Raw genomic sequence first — 26,703 nt, 5'->3', positions numbered from 1 at the left:
GGGGTTCAGTTCCCGCACTGTCTGTAAGGAGTTTGTACATTGTCTCTGTGAACACACGTGTTTCCTCTAGGTACTCTGGTTTCCTCCAACATTCCAAGGACGCATGAGTTCGGCTTACTAAATTGTGGGCATAATCTGTTGGTGTCAGAAGCATGGACACACTTGCGGGCTGCCCTCCAACACATCTTCAGACTGTGTTGGCCATTGACTCAAGTAACACATTACACTGTATGTTTCGATGCACACATGAGAAACAAAGCTAATCTCTTTAAATCTTTATGCGTCTCCGGGCTGAAAAACCTAGAAAGAGCACAAGTCATTGTTTAAGAATAAGGGCTGGCTACTCCTGGCTGAGATGAAGAGAAATTCCTTCAATTATAGAGGGTGAATCTTTGGAATCCACAAGCCTGGGGAGCTATGAAAGATGTTAATGGAATCAGGAGATATAGAGATGGCATTACGAAAGAGGTTTGAGGTAGAAACTCAGCCGTGATCTTGATAAAGAGCAGATTAAGCTTGAAGGGCCAAATTGCCTGTTCCTGCACCTGCTACATACGTTCTTTAGATCTTTGAGTATTGCTAGGCTTAGTTCACTGGATGCCCTGGGGGAATATACATCAAGTCTGTTAGAGGGATGGAAGTGAACAGTCAAATTATTCTTTTGTGTTGAGCAAGGGAACAACACAAATTTTCTAGGATAATTTTCTAGGATAAATTAATTTGCTCTGAGTGCAAAGAAAGGAGTGTTTGACTTGACTTTTAGAATCCGCCTGTTACATACAAAAACAATATTCAGCACTATTGAAACCAGCCATGAGTTATTAAAGTCTGACTTCTCAGACTAACACGGCCATTACCTCATTATATAGAAAGATAACAGTTAATCAATCCTGTCCTTCAGAGAGGTTAAGAATAGTTATGACAGGAAGTTCTGTCTGAAGAATAGAGCTTTGGAATATATTGCCTTCAAAGGATCCAAAAATAGATGAGATATGAGGTTATGACTGTGATCTGTATGTTTAATGAAGATAAAAATGATGCATAGGGTTGGCTGGTTTTCAGAGGTCAATGGATAGAGGGGATGAAAAATACTTTTGTTTGGTGTCACTGTGTCTATAACAAACTAGTGATCATAATCATAATGCCTGTTCTGTATATTCCAGCATGTAGTACCTTGTACATTTTGGGGAATTGTGGAAGGAAAGAGAGTGAATGCCAGTATGATTAAATTGCACTTCATTGGCCTTAAATAATAGGCCAGAAGTCATTCCAGAACTTGCATTATTCCTGATCTTTATAAAGTGCTGACACAGAGAAAAATTGCAAATACAAGTTTGGATATACTGTAGCAGCTTGTGAATGCAACTGTATACAAAACTGAAGCAGAATTAGGCCACACAGATGCTCAGGTCTACTGTGGGCAATGTGATGAAACATCTTATCCAAGTCTATCTCGGTTTCTCACCTGAACACCATATCCTTCGACATTTTAGTGTCAAAACTCTAACTGATGAGGAAATGTCTCCTCAATTGGCCTTCCTGAATCTCACCTTCCCAGCTGGATACAAACAGCCTCTCAGCATCTGGCTATCTATCAATGGAATCACATTTGTTTCAATGTAATTCCCTCCCCTAAACCCCAATGAATATCAGACAAATTTACCCGAAATATAACAATATCTCTTAGAAGAGCTGAAGTTGTCTCAAGAAGGGAAAACTATGTCAATGGAAACTGGTATGATCATTGTCTTCAGTAGCATTGCTCTTTTGTAGGGTTTGAGAAGCTCTTGGAAACTGTTGGAAGAATAGGTGGCAATTTTAGGATCAGGGTGCCAAAAGATTAATTCGGTCTTAAACCGATAACCTTTCTCCTGTTCTGATGAAAGGTCAGCAACCTGAATTAATAACTCTTGTCATCTCCAGAGAGGTAACCTTATCTGTTCAGGATTTCCAGCATCTTCTGCATTTAGCCAGATTTTCCCACATCCACATTATTTTGCTTTTTTAAGATCACTACTGCTATCAAATGAAACAGCAAAAGGAACTTCAATTGCATATCCACCCAAGGTAGTTGGAGAGGTTCTGTGATTCATTGCATATAGTTTTATTGGACAAAGTTCACACATTACTGAAAAATAGAAAGTATGCAATAAGAATGGATATGTTATTCATATATACTTAACACGTATGGTTATTAACAAGGATGGGAAGCGATTAGGTTTTGATTCTAAATAACACTTCATGCACTCTTTATATTAGGCACATAAGAATGACCATTCAGTTTCTAGTGTATTGCAATCAGCAAGGTCACACAAATTCAACATTTGCACCTCAGCATTCAGTCAACTGCTTTATTTTATTTCCTCCTTCAAAGGATACAGAAAACAAATCAGAAATTAAGCAGATTTTGGATGCACTTTTGGAAAAGAGATGCTTGAAAAATTCTAGTCCAAACAAAAAAAATTAGGTAGTTTATTATGTAATGAATTCCACACTTAGGTCACTGTTCTACCTTGTATGTTTCTTTTTAACCTCATTCTCAAATGCTATTGTCATGGCGATGTTTATTATTCGGGTTAGATCAACATGAGAAGGTGAGGGCTTGATTTCAAATTTAGAACAGCCCACAGCTGGAAATCTCAGTGAATATAGCAGTCAGTTAATCTCATCTTAATCCGTTTTGCTCATCGCACAGCTTCATTTCTCCAAATTCCCATCAAGAAAGATAAAGCATCATTTATAGAAGCAACAAATACTCCTCAGGCTGTGGCCTGCTTGCACGCAATGTAATTCACAAGTGATTTTTTAATTGTTGTTAAGGGTGTTTTCCACTATTTCTTAGGATTTGCAGCTTTCTGTGTTTGACCCTGTACTCTCTCACCAAATTTCTTTCAACATTCAACAGGATACTGCTTCATCGGCTGTGAGCAGATCCCAGATGAGTCCTTCAAGCCTCTTGTTAGCAAAATGTCACAGCTGGCCAAAAGGCTAAGATTCTAATGGGGGATATTGCTCAAATGTTCACTTCACCTTTGTTCCTATTACACAGTAGATTTTGCTGCGTTTTATGATCACACCATTCACTTATCCTTTCAGGACAGGTTGTATGTAAAATGCAGAGCTTGGTTTCAATTAAGATTTATTTTGTTCTATTAATTACTTGCAGTCATAACAGAAGGTAAATCAATAACTGCTATCAATAATAAACTAAAATGACATAGATGGAGATTTGTGTGTGTGTGCTTCTAGCAAAACCCTGAACTTGGCTGATTCAGTGAAGAATACCTCTAGCCTTATTTCTGAACCATTGACCCAGAGATGTGAGTTCAGATCCATCATGGCAGAATTAAGTAAAGTAAATCTGGGACTAAAAAGAAAGCTACCCACAGTTACAGTAGTTATGAAACAATGAGATTATTTAGAAGAAAATATCAGTTTCTTTCTGAACTTCAGAGAAGTCAATGTAGCTTAGCCAGTATGTAGTTTTCGGTCTTAGTATGTCACTGACACTTAACTATTATCTTAAGTTATTATCTTAACTATTATATTAACTATTAAATCAAGGATAGACAAGAAATGGCAATAATGACATCCATATTCCATAAATGTATTAAAACAATTATTCAAAGCATAATTCGAGGGAATATATCAGTATATGGTGGTTTTGAGGTGGAGTGCTTTGAACTGGCATCCATGTTCTGTTCAGTATCGACGTATCTCCAACGACTGCATTTTAACCTCCTGTATTTGTAAGACTTTTCACCCTCACTGGCTACCAGAAGAACAGCCCCTTCTGAGTCACCCACCCCCTCCCAGCTTCTATATATTACTGCAAAGTACTTGGGTCCTTAAACACAGGAAGTTCTGCAGATGCTGGGAATCTTGAGCAACACACACAAATTTCTGAAGAAACTCAGCAAGTCAGGCATCATCCATAGGCCTTTCAATCCAAACAGTTCTCTTTCTAGAAAGCAGGATGATCATCCTTTAAAGGTACAAATTACTCTTAATGTAATCTGCCCTCAAATATTTCCCCCAAGGCACTCCTTGGCCAAACCTATTGGGTAGAATATCTGACATTAGAAGGCAGACAGTTGGTATCAAACCTCCCCTCAATATCAAGTCCTGAGTAAGTTGATGAGACAGATAAATAGACACCTGAGAGTTGTACTGTAGTGTCATTGGTACTTGCCTGTTCTAGTTAAAAGAGATATCCACATACCTAGTAATTGGGCTGGCATGGAAACTCACTGTGAGGTATTCTGACAGTTCTGTCAAGGTTGTGAATTTTTAGTTCCACCATCTTTAGAAGAGGAAGCAAGAAGATATTTGAAATATTTATACATATTATAGAGTCATAGAGCACTACAGCTCAGAAAAAAATCTCTTGGGCCCATCTATTCTGTGGTGAACTGTTAATCTATCACGTCCCAATGACCAACATTTGGACCATAGTCCTCAATATCCCTTCCATCCAAACTTCTTAAAATGTTGTAATCGAACCCACATCTGCCACTTTAACTTGCATCTTGTCCCACACTCACATCAACCCCTGAATGCAGAAGTTCCCCTTCAGGCTCCCCTTAAATATTTCACCCTTCATCCTTACCCTGTGACCTATAGTTGTAGTGTCACCCAACCTCTGTGGATAAAGCCTGCTTGCATTTACCCCTCATTATTGGTTATACCTCAATCAAATCTCTGCTCATTCTCCTGAGATCCAGGCAATAAAGTCCTAACCTATTCAACCATTTCCAAAGAGTCAGGTCCTCAAGTCCCAACAACATCCTTGTAAATGCTTTTCTATACTCTTTCAATCTTATTGACATTTTCCTTGTCCTGTAGCTAGTTTACCAAAACTGCACATAATACTCAAAATTTGGCCTCACTGATGTCTTTTACAACTTGAACATAACATCCCAATTGCTGTACTCATTACTTTGATTTATAATAGCTAATGTGCCAAAAGCTCTCTTTATGACCCTATCTACCTTTGACATCACTTTCAAGGAATTATGGACCTGTATTTCCAGATGCCTCTGTTCTACCACAGACCTCAATGCCCTACCATTCATTGAGTCAGCCCTGTCCTGGTTTGTCTTCCCAATTATCATTCTTTTCATTCTACTTGGTGAGAAATCTACCAAATGCAGATCATTCGTTGCAGTGATGATGCACTTTACTATTTTATAATTAATAAAAATTTGTTGGATTCTCCAACTGCTACAAGAGATTACTTTTGTAGATTTTGAGTACCATGGGTGATGAGAAAGTTAAATGTTCACTTCCTTCCCTCTCGATCTGTGTCTACAATGCCAACATCAGCAATTCTAAATTGCAACAGAAAGAAGCAAATACCAGTGGAGATGGAGCCATGTGGTGATTCGTCTGCTCCTAAGTTTCCACAAGCACGTAACTGGAGTCCATGATAAACCTCCTTAGTGCAGCTTTGCAGCATATTGTAGACAAGTTTTATTTCCTTCATATTTATTTTTTTTACTGATTCCTTTAGTGCCAAGGTATTAAAATCTTTAGTAATGGTCATTATTTATTTCAGGTTGGCTTCATGAATTGGCAAAGCGTTTGGGAACTCCATATGTATCTGTATCTGCACCGAGTGCCTCCACCGCCACAAACTCCACAATTCAATATGCCTCCATTAACGCCAGCTCTGGAGGAAACACTTCCAGTTTTGAACTGTTTGGAGGTCCCTCAATCCGAAGTTCCTACATCACTTCACTCTACTTTGCACTGAGCAGCCTAACGAGTGTAGGCTTTGGGAATGTGTCAGCTAACACAGATGCTGAGAAAATCTTTTCCATTTGCACCATGCTCATAGGAGGTAAGTTTGCAATCCATTCCAATACTGGCATTATTTTTGTCTTTCTTTCAGTCCAAGAAGCCCGAAAGTTATCACAGTTAACTTCAAACACTCTGAGTTTAACTTATCGATGTTACCTTCATTTAGCAAGGAGTAGAATTTACCCCAATTCAGACATTTTGGATCAGATTGATTTATAAGTAAAATGTTATTTTTTTAAAAAGCACAAAAATGCTGCAACTTGACAGGCTAAACAGAAATATGATTTCAGAAATAAGTGAAGAAAGAAAAAAGATTTAAATTTCAGATCAATAATTGTTCTTCAGAAGTGTAAGACTTTAAAAATAAATGGCTTTGTAGCAGGGGATGAGTGAGACATTAGTTGAAGTTCCAACAATAAAATTGACTTTCTGGATCTTTTTCTGTTCATGTTTGCATTATAAGTAGGTAGCAATTTAAATATTGCCAGGATATTTCAGTAGGCTGTTTCCGCTCTTCTGCGGGATTTTTTTGTTGTTGTTTGTTTTTGCAATCATCACATTAGGAACAGTTTTATTCCAGAAGCACAATACTGCTGATGTTTGAAATCCAAAATGAAAGCAGAAAATCCTGCAAAGTACTGGCAGGTCAGGCAGCATCTATGAAGGGAGAAACAGTATTCATGCTTCAGGTTATAATCCTTTACCCTTCCACTTGCAGAGAAAATGATGGTGTGGAGAAAATCAAAAGAGTTCCACTGATAGGGTGGAGACAAAGACGGACTGAGTGACACATGTAGTGGTGGAGTCGGCTGAGGGAAGGCGGTAAAGTCTTATTAGTCATAGCTGATTTGTCTGGAGGAGAGAGAAATAGGGAAAACAAGCAATGGAGAACAGAAGTAGAATGAAAAGAACAACAGTATAACATCAAGATATCTAACACTGTAGATGATGGAAATCTAAAATAAAACAGAATGCTCGCATCTGTGAAGCGAAGGAAAAAGAGTTACACTGTGCAGTTGCAAAGACTGGTTATCTGAAACTGTTAAATTTAGTGCTATATTGCATTTCTAGATGGAAGGTATTGTTCTTTGGGCCTTCTTGGAGAAGTGAGAGAAGTGAGAATGAGAGTAGTACAGAGAATTAACCGGCTAACCAGAAGCTCCAGATGACCCTTGCAGGCCGAATGGAGGCATTCTAGAAAGCAGTCACCCAATCTGTGTTGGGTCTTTGTTCAAGAGGCCATTTCATAACTGAATTGGAAGAAATATAAATGAAAGGTTATTTCATCTGCAAAGAATACTTGAGTCTCTGGATGATGTGTGTATGTTCTCTCTGTGACCACTGGGTTTCCTCCAGGTGTTCCTGTTCCCTCCCACATTCCAAAGGCGTACAGGTTACTAGGTTAATCGGTCACATAGGCGTGAGTGTGTGGCACGGGCTCATTGGGCTGCAAGGGCCCGTTACCGTGCTGTAAGCCTTCTACAGAATGGAAATCAGGAGGGCCGAAGCCAGAATAAAAAGGTGCAGGGTGAAGGAGAGGAGCACAAGCTGGTGGGTGATAAGTGAATCCAGATGAGAGGGAGAAGTTAGGAAGGTGAGGAAAATGGCAAAGGGAATGATGTGAGAAGCTGCAAGGTGATAGGTAGAAGATGCAAAGTGATTAGGAAAAGAAGGAATCTGACAGGAGAGGACTTTAGATCATGAAATAAAGGGGAGGGGATGGGGAACCACAGGGAGAAAAGTATGGTGCTGGGCAGGTTCTGAGGGCAGGGTGGAGGGGAGGGTAAAGGTAATATTATGTTTTGTAAATTCAAAACATTAATTCAAAGGAAGACACAGGAGTCTGAAATGTGAGTCTAACTTGGTGTTTACTTTAAGCTAGGTGCATACGTATCATGTGGTAGCATAATATATGCAATTCATGTATTTATACATATAACCCATAATGAATTATTTAAAGACAAGAATGCTTACTCAAGCAATATATTTACAATATTACTTAAATGTTACTGAAATATTAAATACACAACACTCCTCCCTGCTTAGCTATAAACTCCAACTCAATAGAGAATGCATCTCAAATAAATACAAAGAACACTATATAATGCAACTACTAAATACATACACCCACTGCATAGTCATCCTGTTCAAGCCTAAACATTTAATGGCTGTGAAGGCTTTCTTACTCTTGTGGGATAACATCTTTCCTAAGAAGGGAAATCACTCTGTTCGACAGGAGAAACTTGCGGCTGTGAAACAACCTCAGGTTCTGGAGCCTGCCCCGTGGTGGTTGTAGGAGTTAATTCTGAGTCAGCAGGAAGTGGTTCTGACAGAGGCAGCCGTGTTTCTTCGTCTTCCTTTTCTCGTCTTCTAATTTGTGCATCTTGATCTTGGGAAGGTCCACTTAGTTCACGAGTATTTTCTTATTAATCCTCCTATTGCTCCCTTTATGATCTGATCTCTCCTCTTGGTTTCCTCATCCACAACAACATCTGATAAATCCAAGAATACGAACACAACGCTGATAAATCCTCTGCTTTCATATCTCCATTGACTCCATTCCTTTTTAGCCTTCCATTCACCCTTCTGGGTTTTGGTCTTTTCATCCAATCTTATAAGCAGCTTTTTGTCTCCCACTTGAAGTTCATGCGATAACCTTAGAATACACAGAGTGGATTCTTGTTCTTTATATTATCAAGAGTCAAATGCTTGCAACTTTCCTGAAGCTCCTTGAACTTTTTTTCCGGTTTAAAACCAAGCCACATTTCACTAGTAACTGCCTGATTAACATATCAGAAGTTTTCTCAGACCTTGTTACCTACAGCATCCTCTAGGCAGCATGGTGCTCCCTTGATCCAATATGCTTTCCAAACAAAGGCTCAGAGGTTGGCACCAACACCTGTTTGCTCTCTGTTTGGCAAAGTTTCATAGTATATGGCATTCACTTTTGGTTTAACTTCAGAATATTAAACTAATTCAAAGGAAGACATGGGAGCCTGAAATGTGAGTCTAACTTCAAATTTACTTTAAGTGCATATCATGTGATACCGTGATAATGTATGCAATTCACGCACTTATACATATAACCCGTAATTGATTATTCAAAGAACAAGAATGCTTACTCAAATAATATATTTACAATATTGCTTAAATACTACTGAAATGTTAAATACACAACAGGTAAAGGAACCAGGAGGATAGGGGAAAACAAGAGGGAGTGAGGAGAGAAAGAAGTGGTAACCCTAGCTTAGAGAAATTGATGCTGATGGCACCAGGGTTGGACGCTACCAAGATGGAATATGAGTTGTTGTTCCTCCAATCTGTATTTGGCCTCAATGTGGCAGTAGAGGAGGCTGTCTACAAACATGTTGGTGTGGGAATGCAAAGTGGAATGAAGATGGCTGGCCACCAGGAGACCCTGGCTGCTATGGTTGATAGAGCGAGGGTGCCCGAGGAAGCAATCCCCAATCTGTGCCATGTCTCACCAATGTAGAGGAAGCTTCACTGGGAGCACCAGGTACACAATAAACAACTCTGATGAAATATGGCCTCACCTGGAAGGACAGTTTAGATCCTTGAATGGTGATGAAGGAAGGTGTGTCAGGGCAGGTGTAACACAGCATGGTTGCAGGAATAAGTGTTTGGAGGGGTTCGGAGGGGAGGGATGTGCAGATAAGGAATTTACAGTGAGAACAATCCCTGCAAAATGTGGAGAGAGGAAGGGAGAGAAAGATGTGCCTTGTGTTGGGAATCCATTGGAGCTAGCAGAAGTAGTGAAGAATACTGTGTTGGATGCAGAAAATCATGGGGTGATAGATGTGGGCAAGGATAACCCTATCCCTGTTACGTCAGGGAGATGGGATGGGGTGAGGGCAGACGTGAGAGAAATGAAATAAATTCAAGGGAGAGCTACAATAATTACCGTGGAGGGGAAACCCCGTTTTCTGAAAATAAAAATAGAAGACATCTTGGATCTCCTGGAATGAAAAGCCTCATCATGAGAACAAATACATTTTAGTTTGGATTGGATTAACATTTGTTGTCAAAAATTGTATTCTTCAAGGAAAACCACCTTAAAATCACACATATTGGTGTAGAGCGCTGACTCTGAATTGAATGGTCTTTGTTTCAGGATGGATTGGAATCTCTTTGGGTCAAACCGGTAATTTTAGGCCTCCTTAGTGGGCTTTGCTGTGAATAGTGCTAGTTTGGAAGAATCAATGCAAAAGCATGGAATTAATGCTGTGACATACCTTTTACATACACTCAGCTGGCCCAAATTTATCATCTTCATAATTTTAACAATACTTTAAATTACTTTGAACTGGCTTGCAGAAGGAATCAGATAGTATAGCAACAGAGGGAGATGCAAAAGAAGAGGTGGATAATTCTGATGCTAATGGCTTACAGGGTGGAATAGAGGCATTTCTACAGTCCTCAATCAATCATTGGGTGTCTTAGATATGTTTTTCATTGTGAGATTCCTTATTGATTAAGCTTGAATGGTCTTGATGTGTTCATGTTTCTAATCTATTCACAGTAATCGTTTCCACCTCACACAAATTATCTAGTGAAACCAACATAAATTGTTTAACTTCATGTAATGACCCTGTGATTTTCATTTGTTATTACTAACACAGTAACACTACATTATGAATGGTTTGATCTCAGCTGCACACTTGGCCAATTGTTTTGGTCCTTCTGGTCAAGAAAGCACCTTTCTTTATCCTTCTATGAGAAGGATCTGATCCCAGAGCTAAACCACAATATGTGAAATTATTGTATATTCCATTTACAGCAGTTGTATAAAATATATCAGCAATGAAATAGTTAGCTTTATGTTCTCTGCAGTGACAATTAGAGTTGCAGTATTTGGTTACCCTGCCCCACCTCATCCATTCTCCTCTTTCTGCAGGGATCAATCCCTCTGTAATTCTCTTGTCCGTACATCCCTCCCTACTAATCTCCTCCTGGCACATATCTCTGCAAGCTGAAGAATTGCTACACCTGCCCATTCACCTCTTCCCTCACCTCCATTGAGGGCCCAAACAGGTGAGGCAGCACTTCATCTGCAAATCTGTTGGGGTTGTCTACTGTATCCAGTTCTCCCAATGTGGCCTCCTTTACATTGGTGAGACCAGGTGCAGATTGAAGGATCTTTTGTCAAGCACCTTCACTCCATCTGCAACAAAGTGGCCAACCATTTTAATTCCTATTCCCATTCCTATTCCGACATGTCAGTCCATGGCTCCTCTACTGCACAATGAGGGCACTCACAGGCTGGAGCATCGATTTCTCTAACTTCCGGTAATTTTTCCTCCAGTCTTCTTCAGTTGCCCACTCTGGTACCCTCTTTCCTCCATTCTTCTTCTCATCTGCCTGTCACCTCCCCCAGTGCATGTCTTCTTTCCCTTTCTCTCATGGTCCACTCTCCTCTCCTATCAGATCTCTTCTTCTTCAGCCCTTTATCTTTTTCACCTATCATCTCCCAGCTTCTTATTTCATCTCTCTCCCCCACCCACCTGGTTTCACCAGAATCAGAATCAGATTCAGATTTAACATCACTGGCATATGTCATGAAATTTGTTAACTTTACAACAGCAGTACAATGAAATACATGATAAGTAAATATAGATAAAAGCTGAGTTGCATTATATGTATATTAAACACAATTTATTTTATGAGCAACCTTCCATTAGATTTGCCAAATGTAGTAAATAAGAAACATTGCAGAATAAAATTATAGTAATCCCCAGAACAATAGAATCTTTTTTTCATCAGATGATGTTTGAATGTAATTTTTTCAGTCAACTTCTTTTGTTCAATTCATTTCACTCACTGAAAGAAATTCTACTCCAATCTCTAAAGAGACAAAATTTTGTTTGTGTCTTCATAATGTACAGAAATGCTTTAGTCACAAAGCATTAGTTTATAATGGCAAGAATCAAAATTGCACATTTTCCTCTGGGAATATTAACAAGTGTTGAACAGAATGTCAGTACAAAGGAAATATTCCATACTTAAAGGAGCTAGAGCAAGATTTATGTCAGTTAGCTTGTTCCTGTGATGTTCTCCCTAAAGGTTCTGAGTTGCATTGCTCTAAACTCCGCAGGTTTCAGCAACTCTCTGGTGCCTTTGCAATACAGAACAGGAAAAAACGTTTCATAATACCATACTTGTGCTGTCACTGACAGATGCACATTTCCAAAGTTCCAATCCAACTCCTTTCTGAATTCACTTACTAGATCTGTTACACCGTTTTCTCAGGTAGAGTGTTCCAGATCTTGCCAAAACCTAGCGAAAAAAAAATCATTCACCTCATCTCCTCTCTCAATTGCTTATCAATGATTTTGAAAGAAAGATTATCGAGCCATGGGCCAGAAGGATTCATTTGTTTCCATCTCTTAAATCAGAAGCTCCAATAATCCTTAAAACTAAGATGGCCTCATGTGCTAACTTTGGTCTGCTCTGTGATCTCTCTCCTTGCAAAGTGGTATTTCAAACTCTTAAAGTCTTCCTGGATTAACAAGCTTTGGGAGCTCCAACTGAGTTTGTGATATACAAATAGCTATTTTTTTTTCAACAGATTCAAGTCTGGTTGCATGAAAGATTGTTTTCTTCCAAAAGCAATGTTATGTATTGACCTATTCTCTTTCCTATGAAATCAACATAAAGGGATATATTTACAAGATTAAAAAATAACTGGAATAAAAGCTCCACTTGTATTACTAATAATTAAAATATCTACAAAATTCAGACAGTGAGTGAGTTTAATTAGATTTGAAAATGACAGGATTCTCAGGACCTGGGCAAGCAATGGTTGGAAGCTTCTTGATGCTGATGATCTAGACAATAAGGGTATGAGGAGAGGCCACTTGAAGAAGATTAAACAAAGATTCTCACTGCAGTAGCAAGAAACTTCCCATACTGCTGTAAGGGAATGAATCTTGGTCTGAAATAAATCAGCAAAGAAGTTAACCCTATTCACATTAATTGTCTTTGGAAAAGAGCTATTGCAGATAAAATTGAATTCAATACCTAGAGGAAGTGCAGTTAAGCTTCTATCTACAGATAATGGATTTTAATGCTATCAGTTGATCAACCAGTAGCAAACCCAATGTAAAAATAATTCAAGTACTCAGGCATTAAACTTTACCAATGTGGAAGGAGGGGGGCATGCATTGATGCCTATCATAGATGTCGTTATAGTTATTGATTATAATTAATGTTTGAACCATCCTGTGCAAAACTTGTGGAACTGAAATAGAAGAGTTGGAAACGGTTTGCAGCAAATCATAAACACAATAGGTTCGTCAGGTGCTGGAAATCCAGAGTAACATGTACAAAATGCTGGAGGAACTCAGCAGGTCAGGCAGCATCTGTAGAAATGAATAAACAGTGAACATTTCAGCTGAGACTCTTTTCCAGAGATGCTATCTGACCTTCTGAATTCCTCCAGAATTTTGTATTAGCTCGCAGGCCAGGCAGCATCAGTAAAAGGAGAAGCAATTAATATAATAAGGCTCGAGACCTTTTGTCAGAATTTTTCCATAGATACTACCTGATTTGCTGAGAGTTACCAACATTTTTTTTAACTTCCAGATTTCCAGCAGTTATGATTTTTTTCTTTCCAATTTGCACATACTGTGCAAAACTGGATTGCCTACATGCACTGGACTGCAAAAAACTGGACTTCAGGAAGCTTAAGTCTAGATGTGTCCTAATCAATGATCAATAAGCAGACTGCTGCAGTCACGGGCAGAAGGGTAAATGTTAATACTCTAAACCAGAGTGTAGAGGAGTACACGCAGCTCCACAATCAATCCACAGCCGTCCAGTTTCCCCATCAGTGTTCCTCCTACTCGCCGTACATTCTGACCGCGATCCCTTCGCATTATTATCCAAGGCCACGGTAGATGAAATTACAGCTTATAATCACTAGCTACTTTCACACTGAGGTTTTTCAGGCTTCAAGCAAGCAGTCACTTGAATAAACTATAAAAGAGAATTGGATAAATATTTGAAAATTGAGATGATAATATGATGCAATGTCCAAGACAAAAAAGCTGACTTGAAGAATTAACACATCCACTATTACAATGTCCATCTAAATTGTAGTTATGTGGTACTTAAAAACCATCCAAATACTTCCTATGGAAGCTTAGTCACTTGGAGAGATACAGGATGGGCCATTATTTAAATAAAATGAAGGAGACCAATGGAAGTCATATCTGAACGTTCAAATAAGGTGGATTTTTAAAAAATTAAGCCTACTGAGTGCACATATCTGCAAAATCATTCCTGAGGAAGATCAACCAATATGATGTCCGCAAAAAAATCAAAAGCCCCAAAAAACACCAAAGCCCTTACTGACTTAGAAGAAAACAAGTATCAACTATACACATTCAGTTACATTACAATATAAATTATCTACATTACTATAGAGGCATGGGCAAAAAAGTGCAGGATTCACAAAAGGACAACATTTGAAGGTGTATGATCTCTTAGAAGGGAATTAGGAAAGCCAGGAGGGACCATGAAAAGCCCTTGGCAAGTAGGATTAAGGTGAATCCCAAGATATTCTATACGTATATCACGAATAAGATGACCAGGGAGAGCTCGAGGACAAAGGTGGGAATATTAGCTTGGATGCAGAGAATGTGAGTGAGGTACTTAATGAGTACTTTGCTCCAATACTTACCAAGGAAAAGGATACAGAGGACCAAGCGATCAGTACTGACTGTATAATTACGTTAGGGCATGAGGTCAACAAGGAAGAAGTGTTGAGCCTCCTAATGAGTATTAAAGTAGATAAGTATTAAGGCAATAGGATTTACCCAGGTTATTGAAGGAGGCAAGAGACAAGATTGCTGGGCATTTGACCAGAATCTTTGTGTCCTCTCTAGCCAAGGTGAGGTCCCGGAGGACTGGCAAGTGGCTAATGCACTTCTATTTAACAAGGGAACAAGAGAAAATACTGGGAACTATAGATCAGTGAGTCTCAAGTTAGTTGTAGGGAAATTGCTGAAAAAAATTCTTCAGGATAGGATTTGGAAACCCATGGCCTAATTAGGGACAGCCAGCATAGCTGTGTGTGTGGCAGGTTGTGAGACCAGCCTTGGTGCCATCTGTGAACTTACTAACTCACCCATCTACATTTTCATTCAATTCATTTATAAACATCACAAACAGCAGAGGTCCAAGCATGGATCCCTGCAGAACTCCACTAATTACAGACCTCTTGCTCAAATAAGTCCCTTCAACCACTTGAATAAGCTTTTTGACAAGAGAGATTGATGAGGGATGTTGTCTACATGGATGATAGCAAGGAATTTGGAAGAAGTCCTTCATAGGAAGCTGATCCAGTAGATTAAGATGCATGGGGTCTGTGGCAAATTGGCTGTTTGGATTCAGAACTGGCTTGCACATAGAAGACAAAAGGTAGTGGTTGAAGGGACTTATTGATGGAGTTGTGGATAGTGTAGAAGACTGGCAAAGAATACAGCCTGACATAGAGCAATTGTAGATATAGGCTGAGAAATGGCAGATGAAGTTTAACCCAGATAAATGTGAGGTGTTGCAGCTCAGTAGGGCAAATGCAAGGAGACAGGACACTGTTAAGAGCAAGATCTTTAATAGAGTTGCTGAGCAGAGAGATCTTGGGATCCAAGTTCATAGCTCCTTGACAGTGGCTACACAGGTCAATAAGGTGGTTAAGAAGGCTTACAGAATGCTTTCTTTTAATAGTCAAGGCACTGAGTTCAAAGGTCAGGAGGTTATGTTGCCACTTTATAAAACTCTGATTAGGCCACATTTGGAGTATTATGTACAGTTCAGGTTGCCCCACTATAGGAAAAATGTTGAGGCTATGAGAGGGCGCAGAAGAGGTTTGCCCGAATGCTGTCTGGTTTAGAGGGCATGCGCTATAATGAGAGCCTGGATAAACTTGGGTTGTTTTCGCTGGAGTATCACCTGATAGAGGTTTACAAGATTATAGGAGACATGGATAGAGTGGACAGAGAGTATCTGTTTCCCAGCGTTGAAAGGTCTAATACCAGAGGCCATGCGTTGAAGGTGAGAGGATGTAGATGTGAAAGGTAAGTTTTTCACTCAGAGTCATGGATGCCTGAAATCCACTGCCTGATATGGTGGTAGAGGCAAATACTTTAGAGGCTTTTAAGAGACATTTGGATGGGCACATGGATGTAAGGAAGATGGAGGAATATGGACAATGTGTAGGTTGGAGGGATTAGTATTTGGGTGTTTTTGATTTGCTTCTTAGCTGGTTCAGCACAACATTGTGGGCTGAATGGCCTGTTCCTGTGCTGTAATCTTCTATGTTCTATATAAAAATTAAATCATTTGGCAAATTACATTACTGATGAGCTTTGAAAACAGGAAAATGTATCCTTGGATGGCTCAAAACATGGCATTACAAAGAAGCTGTTAAGGTAATTTAGAATACCCCAGAAAGTTGTATTTAAATAATAAGCCATTGGCTCAGAAATGAGCCACAGCTCAAACATTCCAGATTTGCTCTATTACCAAGATTATCAATTTTTAAAGAGCATATTAATTAGTGGAAAACATATACTGTATTTATCAATCTAACCTCTTTTTGCCAGGATGAGAGTTTCACTGCTATTTGTTTGGCAAGAAGTAAAGGTAATGGGCTGTTTCCAGCTTGGAATAACATTCACCCTACAAGTTATTGTAGAAATTCTCTCAGTAATCCCACAACTAGACTAGATTTCACAAATATATTTGTGTTGATTAGATCAGTAAAAATATAATAAAATTGGAAAGGAAATGTGGTGGAGTATCTGCATGCCTACTGTAAAAAAGAACGTTCATTTTAACTAGCTCTTCTTCATTACTTCCTCAGCTCTCATGCACGCAGTTGTATTTGGAAATGTCACTGCGATAATCCAGAGAATGTATTCCCGGCGTTCATTGTACCACACCAGGACTAAAGACTTGAAGGACTTCATACGTGTTCATCGACTCCCTAAGCAGCTGAAACAGCGAATGCTCGAATGTTTCCAAACCACTTGGTCTGTGAATAATGGTATTGATGCAAATGAGGTACACATCTCTAACCATATCTCCTATAACCACTTGATGTTCAAGAACTAAGGAGTTGATTAGAGTGTAACAAGATGCCAAGAATAATCAAGCTACCTTTTCCTCCCCCTCTTTGCCAGTAAAATGCTTGCCTACCAGTCAATTTGATTAATCCATAATTTGCTTTTGAATAGAGTAGTTCCATTGTAGCCAATCAGCACAGCAAAGCAGCTGTATTAGTCATTCAGTACCTGCTAATAACGCAAGACCACAGGGAGAAAATAAGCAACATAGTCACTGAGCCACAAGGACAAAGGAAAATGCACATCCAATATTTAACAAGGCCATGAATACAGTCTTAAAATACATCAGCTCAGAGATTCAACAGTGGTTTTATTTTATTGAATGCTGTGTAAACTAAAATTAAAAGTTCAAAGTTTTAAGCACATTTATTATCAAAGTATGTATACTTTATACGACCGTGAGATCCGTCTCCTCACAGGCAGCCACAAAACAAAGAACCCCCAACAGAACACATTAAGAACAAAGGACTGTCAAACACCCAATGTATAGCGAAGAAAAACAGTGGTGCAAACAATAAAGCAGCAGAACTGACGTTCACAAAGCCAGGCATCACTGCAGCCCACTCGATCCAGAACACCTCAGTCCAGCACAGAGTCGAGCAAACCCTGCAGAGCGGTGAGCTAAACCGGCCCGTCTCTTGCCTCCGACTCCAACACCACAACCATTTCAATCTGGCCCGGTGCTTAGGTTGGCCAAATCCCTGGTCATTCCTCACCCTCGAACTCAGGCCCCACTGTCTCAATAGAGTCGGTACCTGACTTGTCTAATTCAGCTCAGCTCTTCCTAACGGAATGTGCTTGCAATCTATTTTGAGTGGAACCATACTACTCTACCTGCCGTGAATGCCACTCACAATAATCAGCCTCTTTCTATATCCAATACTTGTGTCATTCCCCTTGTAACACTATTTTAGAGTGATTCCAGAAGTAGTTAACTCATGTTGTTCTGAAGCCCACCTACAGTTGACTATTCTCAGTCAAACCTGGTGATGGAAGTACTTCTTTCTCAGGCACAGCATAATGTACCAGAGGTCTCCCTGAATACACCTGACTCTGGCATCAGGTATCAAATCCAAGTACATCCTCTTGCATAAAAGTATGTGTTATCATTCCTCCAGGTCCCTCCACCAACATACCAGATTGACACCTGACTTCTCACAAGCCAAACAACCCAAACAAGCAGCCACTGATCTTTCTAACTCCCTAAACACAGATCACCTTGACCCTTCCTCCCACTATGGCTCCAGCCCACTACCTACCACAACAGCAACCCACCAACTGCAGTCCTGTGACTAGCTGTATACTATTTCTTGCCTCAAGTCCCTCACCCCCTTTAGCACACTCTCATCCTAAAGTGTTCTCTTCTACAAACCAGTGGCGCTCGGCTTGTCTGGTTGCTTTGCAGATTGCACTGATGTCAATGAATTTTAAGGCCATTTGTGTTGAACTGAGGGTCTCTTGTCTCCATTCTAGGTCTTGTACAATAATTGAGTTTCTGGTTTGAATCCCAATTATTGACTGCAGGCTTTTTTAATGACTAAAACGTCTATACTTGCTACATCTGTATTTGTAAACAAAGGGTGAACCACTCTCAGAATGAATGAGAACCTGGCATGAGTAGAGTTGTAAAAGAACTAGAGGGGCATCTTAATCATCAAGGTTTCTGTTGTGGAAAGAAAAGCATGTATTTTCATTTTTCGTGCTGTTGTTTACCTCCAGAGGAAAATGAATAAATGAGCAAAGTCTAAACTGTGATACAGGTGTTTAGGGTTCACAACAAGACTGAACGGAGTGCCAGCTGTTGAAATGAGCAGATTAGTGTGAAGTGATTCAGACTGTGTAGGACCTACATTAGAACATGTATCATTGAATTTCACTTAATGTCTCAAATCAACTTCTGCCCAAATTGCTTCACCCCACAACTGTAACCTGACTGAGCTAACTGCTGCTTTTCTAATTATTCTGTTTCAACGGCCAAGTGCCTTTAACTGCAAAATTCTGACTGTGCAACATCCTTCCTTCCACACTCTTATCTCCATTCTGAATCATCCTAATCCATTCCTGTACGAGTCCTCTCTTCCTTATTATCTTGTTGACCTGGCTTTATCCCAACAGTTCTCTTTCGATCCTTTGCATTGCCTGGCCCTCCATTAAATTCTTATTTCATTCATAGACCTGTTAACTCTATTTGACTGTGAACACAGATGTCAGAACAGGATATTTTACAGGTGTAGTAATTTCAACACTGGAATGGAGACACTGTTAATGATGTATTTCTTAAGGATTTTGTTCTTGGGGGTGAAACATTTCATTTAGACTTCAATGCCATGTAATATTAGTTGTGTCGCAGTGCAGGAGGATAACAATTCAGCTTGTTCAGATGATTTAATGTAATGTTCTACTGCATAGATAGACATTGATATTGAAAAGCTTTGACATCTTGTAGCCGTCTCTAATAACCGCATTTCTAGCTTGGACTTCTAATGCCAAAACATATCAAGGATAAACAAAACCATATAAATTTTTGTGAATGGTGAAAAATTGATTGGGTCTTAGATGTGACCTTTGCTAGAAGTTGATATGAGGTTTAATAAGTGTAGTGTGATGACATCTGAGATTCTGAAGCTAGAAAGTCAATTATCAATCAATTAGTTCAAAAAAGAAATGGAGTTGAGCAAATCTGATATATGACACTTTAATTGAAGAAGTGCCAGAGATCACCAATTGACGTTTTGTTAGAAATACGGCAATAGCTTCAGCTACAAGTCAATATTCCTCTGTCATGGCTTTCTGCATGGCTTTCTGATCTGGCCTTTGATGACCACCATTCTGTATAAAGGTCTTGAGCTGATGACGAAGAGTTACTTAGTGGACATTTTTAAAATCTTCCTCAGGGAGCTGCCAGTGTTATCCCTTGTGTGGTGAAAGTGTTCTCATTGTAGCTTCATTGTCACCGAGCAATAGGAGGCCACTTAGTCTTCGTGTAATGGCACAAAAGGTGTAGAAGCCCCAGCTGGTTGCCAGCTTCAATTCTTTCATTTGAACATAACACCAGTCAGATGGCCATCTCCTGTCTGAACATTAATGGCTTTGTTAGGGGGAGAGTTCGATAGAATTTTTCAAAAAAGCTAACAAAGTATTGATGACAAAACACACACGCTAAATGCTGGAGGAGCTCAGTAGGCCAGGCAGCATCTATGGAAAAGAGCAGACAGTCGACATTTCTGGCCAAGACCCTTAATCAGGACTGGAGAAAAAAGATGAGGAGTCATAGTATGAAGGTGGGGGAGGGGAGGAAGAAACACAATGTGATGTGAATCCGGGATAGGAGAAGGGGTGAAGTAAAGAGCTGGGAAGTTGATTGGTGAAAGAGATACAGGGCCGGAGAAGGGGGAATCTGATAGGAGAGGGCAGAAGGCCATGGAAGAAAGAAAAGGGGGAGGAGTACCAGTGGGAGGCAATGGGCAGCAAGGAGATTGGGTGAGATAGGGAAAAGGGGATGGGGAATGGTGAAGGAGAGGGTGGGTGAGTGCATTACTGGAAGTTTGAGAAATCAGTGGTCATGTCATCAGGTTGGACGCTACCCAGATGGAATATAAGGAGCTGCTCCTCCAGCCTGAGTATGGCCTCATTGTGGCAGTAGAGGAGGCCATGGAATGACATGTCAGAATGGGAATGGGAAGTGGAATTAAAATGAGTGGCCACTGGCAGATCCCGCTGGTTCTGGCAGGTGGAGCGTAGGTGCTCGGCAAGGCGGTCTCCCAGTCTACCCTGGGTCTCACCAATATACAGGAAGCCACACCAGGAGCAATGGACACAGTATATGACCCCAACAGATGCACAGGTGAAGTGTCGCCTCACCTGGAGGGACCATTTGGAGCCCTGAATGGTAGTGAGGGAGGAAGTGTAGGGCAAGTTGTTCCAATTGCAAGGATAAGTGCCAGGAGGGAGATCAGTGGGGAGGGACGAATGGACAAGGGATGAAAGCAAAAAGTGGGGACAGGGTGAAGGGAAAGATGTGCTTGGTGGAGGTGGTGGAAGTTACGGAGAATTATGTATTGGACCCGGAGGCTGGTGGGGTGGTAGGTGAGGACAAGAGGAACCCTATCCCTGGTGGGGTGGCAGGAGGATGGGGTGAGGGCAGATGTGCGTGAAAAGAAAGAGATGCAGTTCAAGGCAGCGTTGATGGTGGAGGAAAAGATCTCCCAGTGGCCAACCATTTTAATTCCACTTCCCACTCCCATTCTGAAATGTCAGTCCATGGCCTCCTCTACTGTCGTGAAAAGTCACACTCAGGTTGGAGAATCAACACCTTATATTCCGTCAAGGTAGCCTCCAACCAGATGGCATGAACATTGATTTCTCAAACTTCTGATAATTGCACCCCCTTTCACTATTTCCCATTCCTATTTCCCTCTCTCACCTCCTCCTTACTCTGTACATCACCTCCCTCTGGTATACCTCTCCCTTTTCTTTCTTCCATGGCCTTCTGCCCTCTCCTATCAGATTCCCCCTTCTCCGGCCCTGTATCTCTTTCACCAATCAACTTCCCAGCTCTTTACTTCACCCCTCCCCCTCCCAGTTTCCCATCACCTTGTGTTTCTTCCTCACCTCCCTCCCACCTTCATACTCTGACTCATCATCTTTTTTCTCCAGTCCTGAAGAAAGGTCTCGGCCTGAAATGTCGACTGTCTACTCTTTTCCATAGATGCTGCCTGGCCTGCTGAGCTCCTCCGGCAATTTGTGTGTGGTGCTTGGATTTCCAGCATCTGCAGATGTTCTCCTGTTTTCTGAATGTATTGATGAAGTTGATATGATTGATATCATCTACGTGGACTTCAGTAAAGCCTTTGACAAGAAAGTCAAAATGCTAGAGCCTCCCACATTCCAAACATGTCAGTAAGTGGTGAGCATGCTAGGTTGATGCCTGAAGCATAGCAACGCTGTAGGCTGCCTCCAGCACAACTTTGGACTGTGTCAGTCGTAAAAACAAATGACACGTTTCTTTGCATGTTTCAATGTTTCAATATACACGTGACAAATAATGCTAATCTTTGATAAAGTGAGACCTGGTGCATGAGGGGCAGAACTAGCAGTTCAATATTCTGGCACTCCGTTGTGTTAAATATGTTAGAGCAGGATGGATTAAAGTGGGCGGAGTGGCATTAGTAGACAGGGAAAATGTCACAGCAGTGCTTGGTCAGGACAGACTAAAGAACTCATCTAGGGAAGTATTATAGGTGTATAATACTGTAAAAGGACAAGATGGGAGAGGGTTTGTCATATCTATTGTGGTAAGTATCCTTAATCAGCACATAGAAGTCCCAACGAAAGAGTTTGCAATACTTGATCTCCTATTAGGGAATGAGACAGAGCAAGTGACAGAGGTTGTGTTGGGAACTCTTTGTCCCTAGTGATCATTAGTTTCAAGGTAATTATGGAAAAGGATAGATCTGGTCATGGGGTTGAGGCAAAGCAGCAGAGAGGTCATGGAACCTATGCAGGTTACAGAGGAGGAGGTGTTTGCAGTCTTGAGGAAAATTAGGGCGGACAAATTCCCAGAGCCTGATAAGATGTCTCCTCGGACCTTATGGGAGAAAAATGCAGAAATTGCAGGGTCCCTAGCAGAGATAATTAACTCATTCTTTGCGACCTACAGGTGAGATACTAGAGGATTGGAGAACTGCTAATGTTGTTCCAATGTTTAAGAATGTCTCTAAACCAGGAAATTATAGACCAGTGAGCCTGATGTCAATAGTGGGAATGTTATTAGAAGGTATTCTAAGGGACCAGATATATAATTATTTGGATGGACAGGGACTGATTGGGGATAGTCAGCATGGCTTAGTGCATGGTAAATCATGTCTAACCAATCATATAACTATATAACAATTACAGCACGGAAACAGGCCATCTCGGCCCTTCTAGTCCGTGCCGAACACTTACTCTCACCTAATCCCACTGACCCGCATTCAGCCCATAACCCTCCATTCCTTTCCTGTCCATATACCTATCCAATTTTGCTTTAAATGGCAATACCGAACCTGCCTCTACCACTTCTACTGGAAGCTCATTCCACACAGCTACCACTCTCTGAGTAAAGAAATTCCTCCTCATGTTACCCTTAAACTTTTGCCCACTAAATCTTAACTCATGTCCTCTTTAAGTCTCAACTCATGTCCCCTTTAAGTCCTCTATAAAAATCTTATAGCATTTTTCAAGGAAGTTATCTGGAAAGTTCATGAAGACAAGGCAGTGAATGTTGTCTACATGGACTTCAGCAAGGCATTTGACAAGGTCCCGCACTGGAGATTGGTCAAGAAGGTTCAGTCACTTGGCATTTAAGATGAGATAATAAATTAGATTATACATTGTTTTTTGCGCGAGAAGGCAGAGAGGGGTAGGAGATGGTAACCCCTCTGACCTGAGGCCATGACTAATGGAGTGCTGCAGGGATCTGTGCTAAGTCCATTGTTGTTTCTCATCTATATCAACAACCTGGATGATAATGTAGTTAACTGGATCAGCAAATTTGCAGATGACACCAAGATTGGGGGTGTATTGGACAGTGAGGCTTTCAGAGAGATCAGGACCAGCTGGAAAAATGGGCTGAAAAATGGCAGATGGAATTTAATGCAGACAAGTGTGAGTTGTTGCACTTTGGGAGGGCTAATCAGGGTAGGACTTTCACAGTGAATGGTAGGGCACTGAGGGGTGTGGTAGATCAAAGGGGTCTGGGAATACAAGTCTAAAATTCATTGAAAGTGACGGAACAGATAGATAGGGTCATAAAGAAAGATTTTGGCACATTGGTCTTAATAGATCAACATATTCCGTACAGGATTTGGGATGTTATGTTGAAATTGTATTAGATGTTAGTGAGGCCTAATTTGGATGATGATGTGCAGTTTTGGTCACCTACCTACAGGAAAGATGTAAAGATTGAAGGAGTATGGAGAAAATTTACAAGGACATTGTCAGGACTGGAGGATCTGAGTTATAAGGAAAGATTGAATAGGTTAGAACTTTATTTCCTAGAACATAGAAGATTCTCCTCAGATTTGATAGAGGTGTACAAAATTATGAGTGGTCAAGATAGGGTGAATGCAAGCAGGCTTTTTCCACTGAGGTTGGCTGAGACTACAACTAGAGGTCATGGGTTAAGGGTGAAAGGTGAAATGTTTAAAGGGGAGCATGAGGAGAAACTTCTTCACTCGGAAGGTAGTGAGAGTGTGGAACAAGCCGCTAGCACACATGTTGGATGCAACTTCAATGTCAATGTTTAAGAGAAGTTTGGGTGGGAGGGTATGGAGACAGGTTGAAGGGCCTGTTTCTGTGCTGTAGTTTCCTATGATTCTATGACTCTAAAGAATGCATACTAAAATCCAGCAATTGTTGTAGGACAGATTGTTGCCTGAACTATCAAGATGATCAAATACTTGGTTGCAACTGACTTCTGATCTTGAACAGGAGGTAGAAGGGACATCTTGCTGTTTACATTCAATTAATGTAGAAGTGATCCATGTCACTGAGGCCTTCTGCACACAGTGAAGCCCTCTTTTCAAAGTTAAAGAGGAGCACTGACATCTCCATGAGTTGCTGACTAACCCACAGTGCATGTTTCCCTATTATGTCACCAGTTGCACATCATTGCTTTGTAGGTGTTTCATGTCAACTTGGATCATTTTTTTTACAGACCATAAATGATTTTGATTCTTCCTGCATCAGCCATCTGTACCACCATAGTAAGTCAAAGGCAGGCTTTAGATGGCAAGATATCTATTCATGTTACATTTATGATTTTGGCTCTGAATGCATGAAATGCATGGTAGTATCAGGTTTACAGTTTGAACCACTTTTTTGCTAGAAATCTTACAGAGAATGTACTCGGCACTGGTAAGCAATGCACTTGTGTTCTGAAGGAGAGGGCATCAGGATTTGTGATGGGTTTCACGGTGAATACCATTATGGGGGAACAACTGTTGACAGCTTTTTTTGAAGAAGCTGAAGAGCAGAAAGATGAATACGAGGAATAGGATGATCAGAAGGTGGAAAAGACACCTCACTATAGGCAAGTGAGATGATGTAAGAACACTTAATAACCCAGGCAGTTTGCAGATCTGGAAGACCAGATGATCATGGTCTTCTGCTGCTGTTGTCTATCCACTTGTTGTGCGTTCAGAGATTCTCTTCTGCACACCTTGTTGTAATGTGTGGTTATTTGAGTTACTACCACCTTCCTGTCAGCCTCAACCAGTCTGGCCATTCTCCTCTGACCTCTCTCATTAACAAAGTGTCCTTGCCCACAGAACTGCTGCTCACTGGATGCTTTTTGTTTCTTTAACTCTAGAGACGGTTATGCATGAAAATCCCAGATCAGCAGTTTCTGAGATATTCAAACCAGCCTGTCCAGCACCAACAATCATTCCACGGTCAATGTCACTGAGATAGCATTTCTTCTCCATTCTGATTTTTGGTCTGAACGACAACTGAACCTCTTGACCATGTCTGCATTTATGCATTGAGTTGCTGCCACATAATTGGCTAATTAGATATTTGCATTAACAAGCTGATGTACAGGTGTACCTAATAAAGTGTCCACTGAGGATGAATAGCAGAAAATGGTCAACAATATCACCATCACAATTCATTTATCTATAACATCCAGGAGGAAGTTGTTATTTCCCACTGGGCCCATGCTGTTTCCAAGAGTATAAAAGGAGGATCCACTAAAATGTCCTCTCTCTGCCTGGGCTTTACATGATTAGGTACCAGAGCAGGTAGTCTCAGTATCAACTCACCATTCACCAACGGCCCTTCCTTTCATTTAACATTGGCTATCACTTTGTCCTGTCTTGAACAAAATAAAATCAAAGCCACCTGAAAATGCACATTCTAATTCTGGCCTTTTTTTTAAATTTCAGTGATGGTATTAATAAATAAAACTAATCACCCCTGTGCCTGTCACCTGTTCATCTTCCTTATCTCAGCACTGTCCGAAGTTCCTTCACCAGTGAGCTGTAGCTTGTATAGTGGGAGGCTGCTTCAATGCAAATGGCTTGGGCAGAGGAACTCCAACAACAATAGGCCAGGTAGGGTGGGAATCAGTGTGAAATCCTTCTCCTGGATCAGATGTTGATGCACAACGTGAAATGGCAAGGTTAAGAGGCTGGATGCCATAACTTTGAGTGAGAAAGGCAGGTTCTTAATCAATGAAGCCATTGATAATCAGAATGTTGTCCTTAAAGAATAAATACCCTTTTAGGAAAAAAAATTGATGGAACCTTTTGTTAAATGGAGCATCCAGAAGTACAATGGTAGCAATCTGCAAGAAAGCCCTCTGAGTTCTCAATTAGGTTTCCTCAGACCTTTGCAGGCTGTTTTTGCTGTATTGTACGCTGGGTCCCAAGTACACTGTACGCTGACGGAGCCGGTCATTTGTTTCATGGAAGAATGGATTTATTATGTTCTGCATAATATCTTGTCCCATCATGTTGCTGAACTCCTCTGGCTCCTTTCTGCTGGCATTTCAGGCATTTAGTATGTTAACAGAATTCCTACGGAAGTACTGAGAACTATAGCGTTAGCACAGTCCCAGTGATCTGGTACCTGTGCACATTCAAAGTTCAAAGTAAATTTATTATCAAAGTATATATATTTAACCTATGCATGCCAGAACTTCATTTTCTTGTGGGTAATCACAGTAAATACAAGAAACCCTACAGAACTGACAAACAACCAATGTGCAAATAAA

The 26,703-nt window shown here is 40.5% G+C and overlaps 1 protein-coding gene across 3 annotated transcripts in view; it reads left to right on the top strand.

Annotated features, from left to right (window-relative positions):
- The window catches only part of kcnh3 (potassium voltage-gated channel, subfamily H (eag-related), member 3), a 612,109-nt gene that overhangs the window by 446,334 nt on the left and 139,072 nt on the right, over positions 1-26,703 (top strand). For all 3 annotated transcript variants that reach the window (XM_073046887.1, XM_073046888.1, XM_073046886.1), the window contains 2 exons: positions 5,558-5,842; positions 16,688-16,887. In XM_073046887.1, the coding sequence (XP_072902988.1) occupies positions 5,558-5,842; positions 16,688-16,887 (485 nt within the window). The remainder of the gene's footprint in view (positions 1-5,557; positions 5,843-16,687; positions 16,888-26,703) is intronic.

The sequence above is a fragment of the Hemitrygon akajei genome, chromosome 5 (genome assembly GCF_048418815.1).
Source record: "Hemitrygon akajei chromosome 5, sHemAka1.3, whole genome shotgun sequence".
Lineage (NCBI taxonomy): Eukaryota > Metazoa > Chordata > Chondrichthyes > Myliobatiformes > Dasyatidae > Hemitrygon > Hemitrygon akajei.
Note: the sequence above shows the minus strand (reverse complement) of the source record. Positions and strands in the feature narration are given on the sequence as shown.